This window comes from Aspergillus nomiae, assembly GCF_001204775.2.
Source record: "Aspergillus nomiae NRRL 13137 chromosome Unknown contig00539, whole genome shotgun sequence".
Taxonomy (NCBI): domain Eukaryota; kingdom Fungi; phylum Ascomycota; class Eurotiomycetes; order Eurotiales; family Aspergillaceae; genus Aspergillus; species Aspergillus nomiae.
The window spans coordinates 1-19,129 of NW_015378594.1; the positions used below are offsets into that span (position 1 = coordinate 1).

A 19,129-nucleotide genomic window follows, 5' to 3' on the forward strand; every position below is an offset into this window, starting at 1 on the left:
TTTTTTCAGGGGACAATCTTACGCCCTGTGCAGGAGAGTTAGCCCCTTTAGTTGCAGGTCATACTGCATGGATTTGAATACCCTTCTGCCTTATAGAGCTCTTTGGGCCTTTGGGCAGCAGTTCGCAGAGCATCCCTTCCTGAGCTAGTGCCTTAGGAACGAACGAGTAGGATTCAAACTAACTATTAAGGGCCTAGTAGGTAGGGTTGCATTCAAGTGGGACTGAGGGAATTGAGTTCGAGTCCGACGGTTTAGTATCAGATAGTCAATTCCTTGTGGGCTTGGCATGCCATACTCGGAGTACAGAACCATGGACAAGAGTAGGGCTGGCTGCCAGTTGGCATCCAATGGTGATCCCTGATCCCCCACCGATGCACAGTTGCGATCTCACGGATCTTGGCTTTAGCAAACTCTACATCTACGTGCCCTGCAACTAGCCGCTGGCCAATATCTGCTAATATATATTTTTGGTAGATCAGAGTCCAGACAGTCTAGACAATGGAGATAGGACACTTGGCCAAGGATGATCAAAAGAAAAAAATAAAGCCAAAAAGAGAAGAGAGAAGACAGTACATCGAAATAGTGAAAAGAAATGCAGGGGTCAGGAGGGCTCGCCTCGCTGTAAAACAACCCTAACTCCTTCAAAATGCCGTGGAAGCAGTCGGCAAATGGTCTGCTTATGTCAGTTATTTGTCGGCCTGTTGAATCAATGTCGCAATATACGATACCCTTGACACCTTAATTCTCGTTTATGATTATTACTAACTGATAGGACATGCAAAAATACCACTAGGGGCGGCTATCTCGTTGATCACATCCATACTCACAAGCTACACGTTGTTACAGTCGGCAGCAAGAGCATGTGGCGGATAGCTAAAGTCCATTGAGACCTAGTTAGCTAACTGAAACATGAACCACAGTCGCAGAAGAAAATAGGGCCATTGTTCATGTGAGAAATAGCAAATGTCTTTGACAGTGACAGAGACTGTAAACCCTTTTATCACTCTTACAACAAACAAAGGCTAACAAGTACCAGGCTCAGAACCGTGCGATCCCCAAGACTGATCCCTTTAAACTCTAAAGAACTGGTGTGAAACGACGATCTGCACTGGATGCCTCTACTTCCCACATGGTCAACTTTTTTCTAGCGGAATCACTCACATCGACCACGAAATTCAGTCACATTAGGTTCGTTCCACTGGCCCAGGGCAGCCATGTCGTACATATACCGTCTCATCCTGAAACACCGCCGAGCACCGCCATAGTGACTTCAAGAAAGGCAGACGTGGTCGAGCTATCCAAGCAGTGGCACAAGCACGTGCGTGACTGTAAGTCTATCGGCTGTCAGGGCAGGACAGCTTGTAAGCCCTCAGCTGCGATGTTGCCCAGCCCTGCACCGACACATACTCCATTAGGTATGACCCGTGGTGAAAGGTTAACCCCATCGAATATTGAAACACGATCTGCACCCTCTTTTGGAGTTCTTTGCCCATGGAGATCAACTATGGTGTATCTAGTGCACTATGTACCTACATCTTCAACGCACTCTTAGGAAATCAATGCAACCTTGGATGAGATGAAACGATATTTTATATTGAAGGGTGAACAATACGAGGGCCGATTTTTGAGTCTGACTGGTGATAGTATAAAAGACTCACCCTCCCTAGATATCAGTATACAGAACATTACTCGTTTGTCATTCATTCTCTTGTAACCTATAATACTTTCAGAGCTGTGCTCCAGTCTTTCGCTTTTCTCTCTCTTTTATTTACTTCTGCACTTCTGGTAAAGAGCTTCATCCAACCATGAAGGCCTTCGTTATCCTTACCCTCGTCACGTCCATCTTGGCAGCGCCTACGCAGACGCTCGAGCGCCGTCAGCCTAACAGTGTGATTCCTTCTGCCCCATCTGAGTTCAAGGCGTTGGCAGCTCCCGCCCCCAGCGCTCCCCCTCAAGCATCTGGAGGGCAATCCGGTGGCGGTAGCGCTGCTGGCGGCGGGCTGGGCGATCTTGCGAGCCTGATAGGACAGGGTGTACAAGGGATTACCAACTCATCAGCACTGTTGCGGGGGCTGCTGGCGGCGGCGGCGGTGATAGCGGCAAAGCAGCCGAGAGTAGTGGTGGAGGCGGCGGTGATCTCGGTGATCTGACCAAGCTGATCGGCGAAGGGGTAAAGGGTCTCAGTAGCCTGGCTGGTGCTGCAGGCGACGCTGGTGGTGGACTTGGAGATCTCACAAGCTTATCGGCAATGCCGCTGGCGGCCTTGGAAGTATTGGTAACCTCTTGGGGGGTCTAGGGGGTCTAGGTGGGCTGCTTCGCAGAGACGTAACCCCAGAGATGATCTCACGAGCCATGGAGAATATCGATGTATCTGACCTGGATGATGACGAGTGCATAATTGAGAAGCTAGGTGGCATGCTTCCTGGTGAGTTACACTTCTACTACTTTATTGATGTACAATGCTAATACGGACTAGGAGAGGCAGCTCCTGCTAGCTAAGCTCACACGGAGAGCTACATACCAGTTGGAAGTTTGCTTTCGATAGCGAAAATCTTGGCTTGGCTGAAGGACAAGATGTACAGCGTCACAGTCAGGGCGCGATATGTGCCACATAACTTGGTCGTCCCAGTTATATTGTTTATATATTTTACATGTGGAGGCTACTCCAGATACTACCATTGTTCTTTTCTATGTTGATATCACACTATCTGAACGTTCGTTTACATTCAAGCATTACTCTCTCTAAACACCAGTTGGGCTTTGCCTATGAAGACTACTGATAGTGTATGTGTAAGTTTGGGGCTTGATAGAGCAGCGCCGCCTTGGGTAACATGAAGTAATCCGCGTAGATTCCTAGATAAAAGAAGCGGCAAAGAACACCCTTCTTTTCTTCAGTGACAGTGTGCCGGCCCCCGATCGATTATCGGTCCGCGTCCTTAATTTCTTTCACCTGACCGATCTACTTCTCCTGAAGCCGGACTTCAGAGTCCCATGCACATTGCTGGGTCCCGAGAACCCTTGCGTTGGGTGTTGAGCTCGTGTGGAATGTGTACCAAGGAACATCAATCAATAAAACATGGATTTGGGTCTTCTGAGATCGGGGAACGCCGTTATAGTTGTAGCCCCACGATCTATCCATATTAACTCCAAAACCTAATCCTTGGTGTTGCTTTTTGGCAATATTGCCACCGTGTCGGTGATGTCTTTCTAGAAAGCTGAGTAGTACGAACACTAGTAACACAGTAGATAGAGCCCACTGCGGGCTACCCTAACCGGACGGGATAGACAATAACAGCCAACATATTATAGCTCATGGTGGAGATTCTTCAGTCGAGACTGGTTCCCTCGTATTAGTCAGGTATTTGTAATAGCTCTTCAGTGTCCGAAATAGGCAGCTCGATATTTAAATCTTAATCTTAGGACCAAATCCTAGGGAAGGGCAGGGTTCAATTTTTGGATCGAGACATATCAGCTATCAAAGGAAAATAAGCTCTGTGGCCGGACCAATGTCTCACTGGCCATGGTACCAAAACACGTATGACTTGAACCCTTTGTGATAGCCATCAATCCCACACTAGATCTGCATTGACTTTCAAAGGTTTTGTAGACCTCGTGGCGCATGATGTGATGGTCGAGGCGCCAGCCACTGACGGAGTTAGAGCTAGTAGGTTCCGGTCAAGTTATGCACTACATCGCAAGGCGGTTTGGTGCCTTTGGAACTCATTTTTGAGCCCCTTGGCGGCTCCGAGACGGCCCCGAGATGCCAGGCACGACGCGCCAGATGTTGGACGGCTGGGACGGAATCATTTGCCGGCGACTGCAGCCAGAGAGAGGACGAGAACGCTTCAAGCCACGGGCGGGGCCAAGGAAGCAGCGGCATTACTGATTTGCTCTGGTCAGCCTGGCGTTCTGAATAGGGTTGAGCTACATGTCGTTCGCGCTCCTATCACTACGTTTCAGGCTGCTTTTTATGCCCAGACCCACCTCACCGGATATATTAACACCTTGTAATGCGATTCGCAGAATTCCTGCGCTTCTTTTGCATTAGTTTCATTAACCGGTACCCTTTTCCTCTTGTGAACGGGGTGGCTAGACCAGGGTCCGGGCTAGGGGTCCGGACTAAGCGTCCTCGGGACATTGGTGGGTAACTGACTCCATAAAACGGAAAGTTTATTTGGCGATTGTCGGCAATGATCATCCTTCCTGGTCCAAGAACTGGACAATGGCGTCCGGTGCTCTTGGACAGTGATTATACGGGTGCAAATGGTGGCAAGGCATCTTATTTCTACAACGGGTTTCCCAGCAGCATATCTGTAACACATTTAAATTATGAATTAGGTTTCAACTACACTGTGTCAACCGTTGCACTTTCAAACAATTATTGTATCACTAGCTCTTCAATTACTTCATTATGTCCAAGGCTCAACCCATCAAGCGTCGGGGAGAAGCACGCGCCAAGTTTGACTTGAACATCGATAGCCCGCAACTGCAACATCTCACACGACACATCGATGAGGCCGAACATGTCCGCATCGAAAACTGCATTGGTTTCGTCCAGGTCCCCGTTGGAATCGCCGGGCCACTGCGCATCACAGGCCCTGATACGACCGGTGAATACTATGCACCATTGGCTACATGTGAGCCGACCTTGGTGGCTAGTTGCAGCCGGGGCTGTAAAGTGTTCAATGCATGCGGTGGGCTACAGTTTGAAGTTCTCAATGAAGCCATGTCTCGTGCACCAATGTTTCTGTTCGCCAGTCCGGCCCATGCGGTAGCGTTTGCACGAGCGGTCCCATCATTCCGAAACGAGTTCGCCCGATGGGCCGAGTCGACTAGCCGATATGTTCGGCTACAGGAGCTGCAAGCTTCGGTTATTGGCTCCAGCGTTCATCTCTTTTGCAGCTACTTTTGCGGCAATGCTGCGGGTCAGAATATGGTCAGCAAGGCCACGCAGTACGCCTGCGAGATGCTGCGGGGCCACCGATGTGCGAAGCAATTCCAGATCCAAGACTTCCTCATAGAGGGTCAATTGGCGTCGGACAAGAAGCCTTCTTGGGGTAACGTGCAGAGAGCTAGGGGGGTGGAGGTGCTAGCGTGGGGAACTATTACCAATGCTGCCTGCCAAGAAATCCTAGGCTGCAGCACGGAGCGACTATATCGTACTCAGATGGCTCTAAAAGAAGGAGGCATACGCAATGGCCAGTTTGGTTGCAATATCAACACTACCAATATTCTCGCCGCTATTTTCGTGTCGACGGGACAGGATGCGGGCAGTGTAGCAGAGGCTTCCTGGAGTCATCTCACATCGGAGTACGATTACGAGACCAAGGAATTGAAAATGACTTTGTATTTTCCCTCCTTACCGGTGGGTACCGTGGGTGGGGGGACCCTGTACCCATCGCAGAAGGAGTGTCTGGATATGCTGGGGTGTGCGGAGCCGTCGGGGAAGAGAAGGCTCGCCGGAATGATTGCTGCCTTTGCAGTTGCGTTGGATGCTAGCACAAGTGCAGCCATTGCTAACGATACATTTACTATGAGCCATATGAAGCTTGCCCGGGGGGAAATCTTCGGGCGTCAGACTTCGAAGCTGTAAGGCGACTGGTTGCAATCATTGCTGTATCGAAGTTTGTTGTTTCATTTTTCTTTTGCTATTTCTTTTTCTATTGTTTTTTCTTTTTTCATTTTTTTTTTTCTCTTCTGGTACGTGTCTTTACTTTTTTCGTATATTATTTTTGTTTTTGTATCTATATACCTATTTTACTTTCGTTACTTTCTATTATTCATTAATCTTTCAGAGTTACTCTTTTTTATTCAAGAATTTAATTCAATTCGTTATCAGTAGGTCTACTGGCCCTATCTATTTTTTTCCTCTACTTTTTTACTTTTAGTTATTTCCCTAGTATGTCAACGGAAGTAGTATAGTATACTCCATAATAACTTAATTGATGTATTGAGGTGATCAACCCGTTCATGTCCGACAGGGAGCGTGGGCAGTATCACTCAAGGACCCAAGGAACCAACGGACAACCCCCGCGTGCCGTTTGCTCTGTAGTTGATAAGGTAGATGCGCCCTTTAACTGAGAATGTACTAGATCAGTGGGTCTGGCGCCCCGACCTTTCCTTATACTGGAAGGTGCTAATATGTCCACTTGTTATAGTTAGCATGATAGGAGGTACGGGCGATCGTTTTGCCACAATGGGTCTGACATTGGCGTATCGAAGCAAATCACTGCAAGGCATTCAACGGTGATTTGTTGGAATTGTCAAGCCCTGGTGGGTTGAGAGAACTGAGACAGAGCAGCGTCCGTGTTCTGGACCCTCAGCGGAAAAGTCTAACGCACCAGTCAATACCCCGAGATCCACCGATTGAGCCATGGATTCAGGCTGAGACCAATTGCTTTTTTGGATATGAACTCTATGTAGAGCTTAGCGTCTAAAGGACAGCCCCACTTGGAAAACAGGGAAGTTGTGCATGTTTATTCGTTTGGCATATGTCGTGGTGTGGTTCGTTGTCGATTTGGAGGTAGGTTGGGATTCCATGGTATGGACTCGTTTTCCACCTGCTCACCCGGCTTTTCAACCCTAACGTTCTAGTGGAAAGTATCGCGTGCATGGCTTGAAGGAACAAGGATAGAGAGGTCTACAATTGCCCTTTTTGGGCCATATACGGTCCAAAGCACGTATTCACAACGGCCGAAAGAACTTGCAGAAGCGCCCCATTTTTCCTATCAATTTTGAACGCATCGGAAAAATGAGTATCCAATTGAACAAGTGTGAGTCTTTCCTGCCGAATTTCCGTTCACACCTGCAGATGACTTCAACGGTCTGGTGCCGTCTATCCCCTGGCATTCGCTAGAGATTTAGGTTTCCAAATTATGGCTCATCTTTGCAGATCAAACGTTCGTCAGGCATAAACGCAGTCCGATAGGCCGTTTCTCCCACGTGTACTGTCAAAGCAACACCACCTCGGTTATTTTTTCCCAGGTGGCTTTTTGGCTCAATTCTGGTAGGTCTCATTTTCAGGATAGCGTATCCGTCATCTTCATGCCATTACTTCACGCCAATTGAGTTTCGCGGGGCTTGCCTCACCTGGGACCCTCGAAGTAACAATGTGAAGGAGAGCAGGATCGCACTACAAAAGTTTGTAAACCAAGGCTGAAGGGTCCATTGGACCCCTACAGACTGGAGTCAGTATGAGACACTTAAACCCCATCAGTATCAGTCTGCATCTTCCCAAGGCGTAGCTATTATACGTCCTGCATTATCCCTTTTCACATACAGCACGCGATAGTGCTATTGCAGTCCCTGTCGAAACATGGAACCTTCAGTCAGCGACTTCAAGCTCGTCGGACTGGCGGCAGGTTTCACACTAGGGTTCGGTTTCCTCACAGTCTGGAATGCAATCAAGCAGACTTCAGAAATTGAGAAGCCCTGGAAGAGCCCGTTCGTCATCCTGATTTGGATTGAAATCCTGTCTAATGTGGTAATCGGGGTAATGGGATGGCTTGTGCTGGAGGGAATTGTACCTGTCATGTATGGCCCCTGAGAACCGGCCGGTGATACAGCTCGGCCTGGTGCTAACATTCTCCCCTCAGTGCACCTGTACTGGCACTTCTACTATTCTGCTGGGCGCTTGAAATCCAATGTTGTATGCAAGTTATCATTAACCGCATCTACATTGTGGTGGAAAAGAAGAAGACCGCGAGAAGGGTCAAATGGGGCACTGCTTGCCTCATAACAGCCATCAACATTGCAGTGTTCTGTATATGGATTCCTGCACATATGACTCCCCCAGTCAATCATACGTGAGTGCCTTATTCCTATTCTCTCCGAGTACCGGCTAACCTTGCCTTGTAGCTTTGTCCTCATTAATCGATACTGGGACCCAATTTCCAAATTACTAATATGCATCGTCGATGCGTGTCTCAATGTTTGGTTCCTACGCGTTGTGCGTGTGCGACTGGTCCGCCAAAACGGACTAAAAAAATATGGGCCCTTAGTTCGCTTCAACATGCGAATGATGTTCATTTCCGTAATTATGGACGTAAGCTCACCGCACCTTCTTATCCTTCTCCTCAACCAATTCTGACATTCTACCCCTAGGCTATGCTCATTGGACTCATGTTCCTGCCTAACCCAATGGTGTACATCCAGTTCCACCCGGTTACGTACGTGGTGAAGCTCAACATTGAGTTGAGAATGGCTTCCCTCATCCGCAAGCTTGCGCGGGACAGCAACCTGAACAATGAAATCCATGAGGCATCAATGAATCTGCCGAACCGATTTCACCCACAGGGTCACTACATCAAGTGCGATGATGAGACGATGGAAAAGAGGAATTTGAGACATATGCAGTTTGTCCAGCTACGAAACCAGGGGTTCGAGAGCGAGGACATGAAAATCCTAAAGACAACCAGTGTTCGGGTTGTAAAAAGCCCGAGACCTTTTGTGCAGGACAATCTGCCTCCGCTGCCACCTCTGCCCAAGGATGGGCGATGAGAGCTAGCTGTTTTGTTGATTTTTGTTCATATTTACATGTACCTTTATTCAATGCACAATGTATATGGTTTAGAGCGTTGTACACTATAACAGACTGCAGAATTATGACTTTGAAATCCTATGACTGATATGCATCGTACGTTGCCGTCGTATTGAATACGCATGGCTGAATATGATTCGACTGTTAGACTAGCCCCTGGGCTACTTTTAGTTTACCAGGTGTTTACGGACTGGGCAAGACTATTTTCAGAATAGTGTACCAGAGAACACTTTGTGTTACTTCATTCATCTTGGTAATTGCTATCTGCGCTTCGAGAGACGTTAGGGTTGGAGAAGCCAGCATAGTAGGGAAGGAATCGCCCAGATCAGCCCCTATTCGTTCAATCAAGAGTAGATTAATCTATCTGTAGGGTTGTAACAGGCACGTTTCATACCAGGTATGATGAAGTGCTTCTGCAAGCCATACATTTTATGAACGATTCCCACCGACAAAGTTTTCCGGCCTATTCCCGCTAATTCCGGAAAGATAGTTACCATTTTAGTATGCCATCCTACATCACTTCTAGGCCCAGGTCACCGGGGTAATCTGGACTGGAGGCTATCTAGCGAGGGGGGCAGTAGTTTGTTTACTGCTGAGACTAGGCAGAAGACCCTGTCGCGACGCTCGCCCCTTCCCACATAATTCCCCACGCGCACCAACATTCCGGCAAACCTTACGTATTACATTTTCGGAAGGTCGAAAAGGTCGCCAGGACATCATGGATGTTCTGGTAGGGACCTGGACAGGACGTGGTTTGTTGTGACTAATCGGACGTAGTCCGAACACATCCGGGACGAGGCAGCCGACAAGCCTTGACAGGAGTATCATTTTGGGTGGACAGATAACCGTGCCCGAAACCCCCACATTGGAGTGATGCGTTAAGAGTTTGGAGGTGGCCAATCACCCGCATGGTGAACCATGTTCTGATGCGACTTAACCGAGGAAAATAGAGGAAAAGTGTTCCATGGGTCGACGACCCACTCTAACACCTTTAGTGCCGTTCACGCGTGCATCGTGAGTTCCGGCCGAAAGGTCAGCAGACAACTTGATCGCAGATAAGTCTCACCAAGACCTCATCGTGATGGAGACATCCGGACGATCATGGGAGAACTGTCCATGGATCACTCACGGGAGCACCGCCTCGTCGGTCTCGATTTCAGTATAATTCGGTGGGAAAAAAAAAGGGCTCGAGATCGAACGGTAACCCATGGAAGAAATCGCGATGGCGTACGTCTCCACCGGGAGAGTTACTACGAGACGTAGGGGGGGGAGGGGCCGTCTAGACGAAGGTGGGTAAAGGCTCGGATAGGATAGTCAGAATAGGGTATCCAGGAAGTCTAAAACTTGGAGATGAAACTCAGGGCGTTCATCCAGCAGTGGGCCCGGGATTATCACATTGCAATTGCTCATCACACGTGGCGAGCCATACCCTCGCTCAACTTTGCTTTAGACTTTGTTCCTGCGCGATCGGCCTGTAACCTTGGTGGCTTTTGGCTCAAGGGGGCGTTTATTTTAGTTCGTATTTTCTTTTGCAGAAGTATCCCTGCCTCCCAGTTGTATATATGTTTCAAGAGGACCCCTTGATCTCTCACCATGTTTTTTTGACAATCAGCCTGGGATAGACTGAACAATTGATCCAACACCATCCAATATGAAACATACGATCTCTTTTAGAATGTGGGAGATGAAGAGAGGCTTGATCATCAAACTCTATCAAGAGGAAGAATGGCCTTTAAAACAAGTTCTTAAAAGAATTCGTTCGGAGACATTCAACCCAAGGTGAGGCTTTCCAAAGAGTCCTTAGCGAGAGACAAATGTCCTGACCGATCGGCTGTTCCTGCACAGTGAGACTCAATTACGGAGTCGCTTGAAGAAATGGGGTGTCACCAAGCTATCTCGTCGCCGCAGTCAGAACAAATTTATCATGAGTCACCATGAAGACCTGAGCAATGAAAGCGGCTTCAAGTCGCCTGCTCACAGTGGGGATGAAATGGTACATTCAGCAACCATGAGCCATTCTACGTCTAGGGACGACTTTTATACGCCTGAAAGGGGTGATACTATGCATGATACGCAAAGAGCGACTGGAACTATGCCACACAATGCTTTCCATTCTTCTGCTACAGCCATGTCAGCGATCAGCCCATCTTGGGAGTATCATGACGTTTCTCCTGGATACGGTCCACGGTATGTCACCTCTATTGTTAGCAACTCTTCTGGGGTACCTCAGGAGGGACGATAAAATCCGAAAGCACAGCGGTGAACTAACGCCTCAATTCAGGTATATACATCCTGGTCTCGACTATTACAGCCCTGCCATGGAGCGTTCAAGAGCGGAACTATCATCCTCACCATGGGCTATGAATATGAGCTATGGCATGCTACCAGAGGATGACTCTGCTGCTCGGTTCTACACTACTGCACACTCTGGCATGTTCATGCACCAGCCAGCGCAGGCCACAGCTTTCCCAACTCAATCGGATTGGTTTCACACTCCAGAATGCCAATTGATATACCAGCCATCATAATCATAATGTACCCTCCGCCATGGTACCAGATGACCTTCTTTTACACCCTTAATGCGCTTGAACCGACATGTGTATTTGTTATTTTCATACCCCGAATTGTCTAATATATCCAATATATCCTTTTGTCGTGAGTTTGAGATGTATAAGCCAGTGATATATTACGTTGCTGTTTCCGCCGATCTTGTCGAAGCAATTTTGCTTATCACAGTCGTTTTGATTCTGTCGCTTTTGTCTGTTTTTTCCCTTTTAATAGATCGTGAGTCCTACATGTCATTGAGACCTGGAGCTCTGAAGGATGAACTTGTCCAGTCTATGCATCACAGTGCATAGTCGCTCGAAGCAGGAACACACAACCTTGGAGACAGGATGTACTATATACAGTGGCATGCACTTACAATGTACTTATACATTTTACAGTGAATGCTTTCAATAGTTCTACAATTCATAATTTGATACTCTGTCATCCCAACCTCTTTGTGTTCTAGAAGGAGAATGGCTACCAAATCTTATTCGCCATGGTAGCACTCTACTTGGCGCCCTTGGGCCTAGACAAATCTACACCAACGACTTTATAGAAGCACATTTGCCTCCTACCGAACTACATCTCTTGGATTGTTTGTATATATGTTGTGAAGGAAAACACGTGAGAGGCTCTCCCCAAACTCATCCGGTATTTGAATCCCTGACCCAATTCAACATCACATTGGACCACCGTTGCTATTGTCTTGACATGGTGGCAGATACTATTGGTATAAAGACATTTAAGATATGACGACTCGAAACGGGCATCGAAGGCCGTTCGCAAGCATGTGCCTACAGCATACATCCCTTGCAGGGACGGGAAAGTGAAACTAGGTCTACTATTTAACCTGTGAGTTGATTCTAAGCTGACCATTAACAGTGTAATGGAAACACCCCGATGTATAAAAACTGTCGAATAAAAGGGAAACACTGCAACTATCGACAAATGGGTGCAAAGGCAAGGTCCAAGTGACAGTCACCATTGGTTTCCTGGTAAAGAGAGTGGAACAGCTATTGCGCTACACCGGGTATCATGGCCTCCTCAAGCTGGGGATAAATGATGAATGCTATGCCGTTATTAACGATATCCTTGACGCTCTTAAGATTACCTGTGAAGGTTTCCACAGAGGTGAGGAACACTGTGAGATTAGAACTGTCCAACAGATTCATAATGATATCTGTTGAGCGTGCTGCCACTCGACCAAAATACCTTTAGGCATTTGGTCGTGCCTCCAACCGAAGTCTGGTCAACAATATCACGTACACCGATGGCAAAGATGTGTCTTGAGACTTCCACAGTTAGAAGAAGCAGGAGCTGACGGTCCAACAAGCCAGGGTTCTGAAGCTTTCCATCAAGTTTACCAGGATCCAAGCGATAGGGCACATTTAGTCGAAGACAATGCGGCTGGATAAGCCATCGTACAAGATACTATCCCGCATTCTGGAAGGCAGGAACCGATGTATTCGACTTGGCTGGAAGAGGATCCCTCACTGAATGAATCTTGCTTTGAACCAATGGTCACTCCACATGAGCCAGACGGCAATGAGTCCGACAGACCCGAAAATGGGTATGTCGCCTTACACCATGGTTCCTTTCGATCTGATATGTTCTCAATTGGTGTCCTTGTACGATTTAATCCTGCCCTTGACAGACGTCTTGTCAGTGAGACGCATGCCTATTCCATGAATACCAGGCTAATTCCCGTATCGCCCAGATACAGAGTTTCAGAAGTTTCGATCCCTTCGCTCCAAGTTCGGACTGCCAACACGGTACAGAATCTAAAATTGTGGAAGAAGAACCTCCCTTCTGAGCTTGATGTTGAGGGTCGCCCCATATGCCAGGCACCAGTTTCACGGCTGTGCCTTCGAAACGAACCCCTGTAAATCGGAAAGTAGCCAGATACTTGAATATTGTCTTCCGAGCGCTGGAAAAGATGGGAAGCTGCCTCGAGCATGCAAAACGCACAAGCACCTTCCTTGGCACCCTGCAGCGCCAGTGGGAGGTCCGTCGACGGAACCGAATGAATGCACGCATGAGGCAGACGCCATGGCACTACCGGCGACCTGGTGGCAGCAGGAAGATGGCGAGGAATGTCAATGGGACCGATGGATTCCACGATTTAAGAGGGAATAACACACTTTCCGAACATGCGCTTTGGCCTAACAGTGCCACCCCGTCGGGCTGCTAGCTCATCGGTCGCAGGTCCGTTGTCTCCTCTGGTTGGTCTTATCGATCCTAGTCTGTCTGTCTTTCCTCTTAGAAAGGGGATTCCGGGTGGGTTTGTGTGACTTGCTTCGAGGTTCTAGGGAGGAATGTGTCTACATGCCCATCCACTACTGTTCACAAAGGGGAAAGCAATAGAAGGAATAGAGTGTCAGATCCATCGTGCATACATTGCGTGAATCATTCAATATATTGTTATTATAGCCTCAATAGAACAGCAAAGGTTATATTACTAAAGAGGTACATGAACTCATTTCAAGATATCATCATCACATAGCATAGTTACGCTCTATATCCCTCCTCAAGCCGACACAGGCGTAATCGTCGTCACCTGGGTGAGGTCTCTGCTGCTGAAACCCACTCGGATGGTGAACTCGCCCTCAGGGATCAGCCAGTCCTGCGACACGATATCCCAGTAGCTCAGATCTCTGCGCATGAGCTCAAAACCGACAGTCTGCGACTCACCAGGCGCCAAGGACACCTTGTCGAATCCACGGAGCTGCTTAGGCGGGGTTCCAGCAGGCGTGCTGTCTGGGAAGGTAACGTAGAGCTGCGGGACTGCCGCTCCCTGCACGTCACCAGTGTTCGTGACCACGACGGACACGTTGTAGACGCTCTCCCACAGCGCGGGGTTTCCTCCGGGCTGGATGGGCAGTTGTTCGGGAACGGAGGAAATAGACTCGGCCAAGGGTTCGGCGTTGATATCAGAAAGACCGAAGGTCGTGTATGACAGACCAAACCCGAATTCGTAAAGCACGGAGATGTTGTGGGCATCGAAGTACCGGTAATCGATCTCGAGCTTCTCGTCGAACCATGCCTGCCAGTCCTCCGGACCAGTGGTTGTCACGGCGGTCGTGGGAGGCGCATTGTAGTCGCTGCCGTTCTTGGCGATTGTGTATGGCAGCTTTCCGGAGGGGTTGACATCGCCGTACAGCACATCGACAATGGAGTTACCGGACTCCTGTCCGGGGTAGTGAGCGGCGAGGATGGCGGTCACGTTGGGGTGATTGGCAAAGGGAAGTTCATTGATGCCAGATGAGTGAGTGACAACGATGGTGTTGTTGCACTTCGAAGCGACAGAGTCGACAACCTCGTTGCCATTGTAATCCACCGTGAGGTGCTCGCGGTCCGAGCCCTCTTCGGCCCAGGTCTTGAGGAAGACGAGGCAGGCATCTGGTGGCGTGGGGACCCAGAGGGTAGTCACGTCTGAATCCGCAATGAGGGTATTGTTCAACCACCACTGAACCAAAGTGTTGTCCTGCTGGCTACGGGACTTGAGGGCCTCCAGCGGGGAGACCAGATATGTGAAACGACCAGTTCCCGAGCCGCCACCGGCAGCAAGGGTGCCATATTCAAAGGTAGCTTGGTTGACGGCACCCACGGTGGTCTCACCAGCATCATTTCCAAAGACAGCGAGTGACTTAGGGGCCTTCAAGGGCAGGGCCTTGTTCTCATTCTTCAGCAGGATAGTGGCCTCAGCTCCATGTCTGCGGATCAGCTTGCCATGATCGCCGCGAACATCACGGCTACGCTCTCCAGTCAGGTTAAACTCGCGAAGCCATGTAGAGCGAGGCGAGAATGTGTTGAGGTCGGCAGACGAAGGGTCAACCGATGGGTAGTCTTGGTCCTGGCCGAGCCAGTAGTAAGGCGTCATGATACGGATAATCATATCATCCACACGAGACACATCAACGGTTCCATTGTTGACAGCCAGAGTAATGTTCTTTCCAAAGAACGAGCCTGCTTCGGGAGCTAGGCCGTATTCTCCGAGACCTCCCGGCATGTCCATATCAAGACCCCCCTCGATAGAGGCGACACCAGAGTGAGTACCACCCCAATCAGACTGGACATAACCCTGGAAGCCAAGCTCCTCCTTGAGCAGACCATTGAGAACCTTTGAGTTCTGGCAGGCATAGGAGCCATTGAGACGCTGGTATGCACACATAACACTGGCGACCTTAGCACGGGCAGCGTTAGCAAAAGGCCAGAGGTATAGCTCGTGCATAGTTCGGTCATCAATATTGGAGGAAACGGCTTCCTGGATGACATCCGTCAAGGTACCGTTGGGATTATAGTTCGGATTGCGTTGGGTCTCTTGTTCATTGCCGATGAAGTGCTTCGCACAGGCTTGAACACCAACATCCTGGTAACCCTGAATAGTAAGCTCCATGGCAACACCAGTCAGGTAAGGGTCTGCTGCAAAGCCCTCCCAGTTTCTACCTCCATATCCTGAGCGTCCGAGAGGGCCAGCTACAGGTCCAAGAGCGACATGGGCACCTTTGCCCTTGAATTCCTCTCCCATAGCGACACCTCGCTCATATAAAATATCTTTGTCCCAGGTCGATGCCGCCGTGACACCAGCCGAGAAGACGCTAGCATAGTCAGCGACACGAATGGCCAAGGGGCCATCCTGTAAGCAGAGACCATTAAAGCCCAGCCGAGGAATTGCCACGATGTTTCCAACGCAGGGCCCGGGCTGGCCAGTGACCATGTCGGCCTTTTCCTCGAGCGTCAACTGAGCAACAAACTGCTTGGCTTTGGCCAGGGCTTCTTCCCAGCCACCCGACCCGGTTGCATTGGCTGTTGTAGAAGTCAGTCACACTGGGTCGTAGATTCAGTTGCGGATTGGGGACATACGGGACGGAAGCACAGCGGGCGAATGTCCATACTGGCCAAGGATAGTGGTGTTACGGGGCTGGACATAGGAAAAAGCGTCTTCGCCTCGACCAGATCCGCCGTAGTCCTGGCCGTTGACCGCAGTAGCAGCCAACAGGCCCGAGACAATAAGGTGAGCAATGCTAGCCATGGTTCGCACCTGGGTTGTTGTTGGACCTCAAAGCAGCTCTACCGAAGTCATCTTGCGATCAATGCCGAGCAGCAGGTACTACTTATAGTCCCCTCGACGGCTATCAAGCAGAATTTTGCCAGCCGACGATGAGTTGCTGCCGTAGGGTCCGGAGCATGGGGCACTGTTGAGGGAATTTGATACCTCGTTCACCAGGACCCACAACCCCACGGGGGCTCGCTTCGAATCGCGTGGTCGGCAGGGTTCCCCACAAATTCCGTTCCCCATATTCCGCTCGCGGGGTCACTTTGTGCAAATTTTTTCTTCTCTCCTTTTCGGCCGGCACCGCAGCGAGCACGGGGAACATGCGGCAGCCCACGGAAGCGCCTTGTTGCTCCCATGTCTTTTCTGAATGCACTTTAAACATCAACTCTTGCTCCCGCTCCCTGCAGCATAGTCGCATCGACCGTTAGTCAAGCTTCATATCGGTCTCCCTTTCCAGTTCCGACGTCGGCTCAGGATATACGGCAATAAACCATTCCGATGGCTGACTGGCAACCACACCAGAGACCGTACTAAACTAGTAGTACAACAATTCTCACGTCTTCTCTGGGGTACAAACTGTCGGGAGGTTCCGCATTCGGAATAATGAGGTCCAATCGGAGAGGACAAGATTCGACGATCTCTCCTTGAACCTGCCATGTAACTACGGAGCGTTGACCCCAGAAAGGCCGAGACGAACCAGTATCACTTCTTACTTGACGGCCTGACGTCATGAAGCCGACAAAATGACCGCATTCGTCTGGTCAATTGTCTTCTATCCGTGCGTAAGTTGTCGTAGATTATGCCGAAAACAAGCACTTGTTACCGGTGAGCAAATCCGAGAGCTCAAGAGAAATGGTCCAAACACAGACGAAAGGCAGGTTCCCGAAGTTTAGCCGGAGGGGAAGAGTATCCTCATTGGATGTACCCCAGATAGTTTACTCCAGGCGTGGGGTGACTTTGGGAGGAATGTCTTGGCTCCATGCTTGGATCGGCGGGATGCCGAGATTTCACTGCATAGCTTAGCGGCATTATCCCCGCAACATTGACACTCGGCAATGAATTAACCCAGAATCTCCAACCCAGAAACAGTCATATAGTGATACCACCGGCATTAGTCCGGAGATATATGCACGTTGCTTATTATCAAGTGGATCCCACACGGGAAATAACATACTCGAAGTCACTGTGGCGCTAGAACTAATCTCCTCCAAATCTCGCGTATCCTCGGAATAACGCCAAACAAAGGCCTGGTCAATTACTATCGGCCCGGTAGCAGAGAGGGTATAAGAGAATACAGACTGCTGTGACATGTGGTAGGCAAGAGCCAAGCCTGCCTGATACACGGGACATACGATTTCGGAGACGCCCCGGCCATGACCATAGACATCCATAGGTCACCAGTCGCAATAGACCCATACCAGTGGTGGCATAGTGCGGCTGTTGTTGGTAGCGTACGGGATTCGGGCGTTCGGCTATACCTACCCCATGATGGTCCTTATCTTCAATCATTTGTTTTGTTATTAGTTTAAGTATTACTTTATTTTCCTTTTCTCTGTTGTATTCAGTAGACCTGGGCTCGGAAGACTTCGTACTAGTCTGGTCATAAATGACACCACCGACCACACATGCGCCATAATGGCGGTCCTTCTCCCGTGAAGGCTTCCTCAAAAAGTCCCATCTGGACCTGCCTTTCTGGTTCATAACGTAATCACATCAGACGTTCGTTTGAAAATTCAACATGTTACTGTCAGTTTAAATATCTCGGATTCCGTGCGTGCAAAAAAAGGCCTTGCGCCTGGGTTAGCCATCTTTGGCTGAAGCAATTTTGACTGCAACTAGCAGAGTTTTCCAAGGGGCGGGGACTTCATTACAGGAAAAAGATATCCTCCATGGAAATATTGACTTTGTCTTCAGAGGGCGAGGGGTTGGAAATATATTCGCACTACTGAGGGTCCCGAAGGCCAGTGACCTGCATTAAAGAGTATCTCAATATCTTTGGGAACCAGTTGATTTTGAGAATATAAAGCCCATGGATCCCGCAGGAATGCTGCTGGACTAGTCTCTCATCATCTCTCTGGCCTTCAAGGCTGGAGATGTATTGAGAAATTAATCTTAAGAGGCCCGCGTAAAGCTGATGTCGGGGTTCCGCTCAACCGTCTCTAAAACTCCAGTAAACGCATCAACAGAGCCACCAAAATCGGCAATGGAGCTTTGGGGGTAAAGATACACTACATAGGGGTGTGACTTGTCTAACTGCCTTATTGAGTGCTCCAGAGGTCATAGGAAATACCTATTTCAATCCCTGGCCTGGGGTGGATCTGCCTCTTCCACAGACACGGTGGTTCCAGAAGTGGTCTTCACACCAACACTCTGTCTATTCCCCGTCCAAACGTCGTAGAGCGAAGATATGCGACCTTCTTGACTGAACAGCTTCCTTGAATATCGATTGACGAGTCATCCAATTTGAGCCGCTTGGGGGGGTTCAGGCCAACATAGATCTCGGTCCATTCTCGGCATCTCACTGTAGGGTTCTCTTCCAGCCAGCTCAAACTACCGGGCATGCCTGTTAGTACTCAAGGTTTGGTAAGTCACTCCTACGAGAAATCACCGGTCTCGCCTTTCAAAAAGTTTGATTGGTCAATAGGTAGAGGTTATGCTTCGACAGTATCTGCCAAGGTCACTTATGTCGTCCACCGGGGACTAGTACTCACAGAAGTACATCTTGAAAACGGTGAACGTTGACAACGTCGGGGTTATTTAGTGAATGTAGCCAACGCGTTCATAGGCTTCTAAGGTGGGGGAAATGAAATCAGAGTAAAGTTTCTTCATGTCATTGCCGAGGTCATATGACTATCTATAATTTGCATTCAGAGTAATGCAAGGACGTACTGAATTCTCTCTGGTGGTGAGTAGCTGACTGAAGGTTGGTGTGCTACCTAGACGTCTACCCACTCCTCTTATATAGGACAAGATATGCAAAAAACATA

The 19,129-nt window shown here is 49.1% G+C and overlaps 5 protein-coding genes across 5 annotated transcripts; 4 read left to right on the forward strand and 1 right to left on the reverse strand.

Annotated features, from left to right (window-relative positions):
• Positions 1 to 1,805: 1,805 nt before the first annotated feature.
• ANOM_011319 (extracellular glycine-rich protein) lies at positions 1,806 to 2,499 on the forward strand (the record flags this gene model as incomplete). Its single annotated transcript, XM_015556575.1, has 4 exons — positions 1,806 to 1,980; positions 2,031 to 2,170; positions 2,239 to 2,425; positions 2,477 to 2,499. The coding sequence occupies 4 exons, from the start codon at positions 1,806 to 1,808 to the stop codon at positions 2,497 to 2,499; spliced, it is 525 nt and encodes a 174-aa protein (XP_015401716.1).
• A 1,912-nt stretch (positions 2,500 to 4,411) lies between these two features.
• ANOM_011320 (hydroxymethylglutaryl-CoA reductase) lies at positions 4,412 to 5,593 on the forward strand (the record flags this gene model as incomplete). The annotated part of the gene is made up of 1 exon (XM_015556576.1): positions 4,412 to 5,593. One exon carries the CDS (start codon positions 4,412 to 4,414, stop codon positions 5,591 to 5,593), a length of 1,182 nt encoding a protein of 393 aa, XP_015401712.1.
• A 1,722-nt stretch (positions 5,594 to 7,315) lies between these two features.
• Positions 7,316 to 8,499, forward strand: ANOM_011321 (uncharacterized protein; the record flags this gene model as incomplete). The annotated part of the gene is made up of 4 exons (XM_015556577.1): positions 7,316 to 7,533; positions 7,596 to 7,805; positions 7,858 to 8,044; positions 8,104 to 8,499. 4 exons carry the CDS (start codon positions 7,316 to 7,318, stop codon positions 8,497 to 8,499), a joined length of 1,011 nt encoding a protein of 336 aa, XP_015401713.1.
• A 1,691-nt stretch (positions 8,500 to 10,190) lies between these two features.
• Positions 10,191 to 11,067, forward strand: ANOM_011322 (Clr5 domain-containing protein; the record flags this gene model as incomplete). The annotated part of the gene is made up of 3 exons (XM_015556578.1): positions 10,191 to 10,318; positions 10,385 to 10,726; positions 10,821 to 11,067. The coding sequence occupies 3 exons, from the start codon at positions 10,191 to 10,193 to the stop codon at positions 11,065 to 11,067; spliced, it is 717 nt and encodes a 238-aa protein (XP_015401714.1).
• A 2,546-nt stretch (positions 11,068 to 13,613) lies between these two features.
• Positions 13,614 to 16,118, reverse strand: ANOM_011323 (beta-glucosidase; the record flags this gene model as incomplete). The annotated part of the gene is made up of 2 exons (XM_015556579.1): positions 13,614 to 15,892; positions 15,950 to 16,118. 2 exons carry the CDS (start codon positions 16,116 to 16,118, stop codon positions 13,614 to 13,616), a joined length of 2,448 nt encoding a protein of 815 aa, XP_015401715.1.
• Positions 16,119 to 19,129: the final 3,011 nt, after the last annotated feature.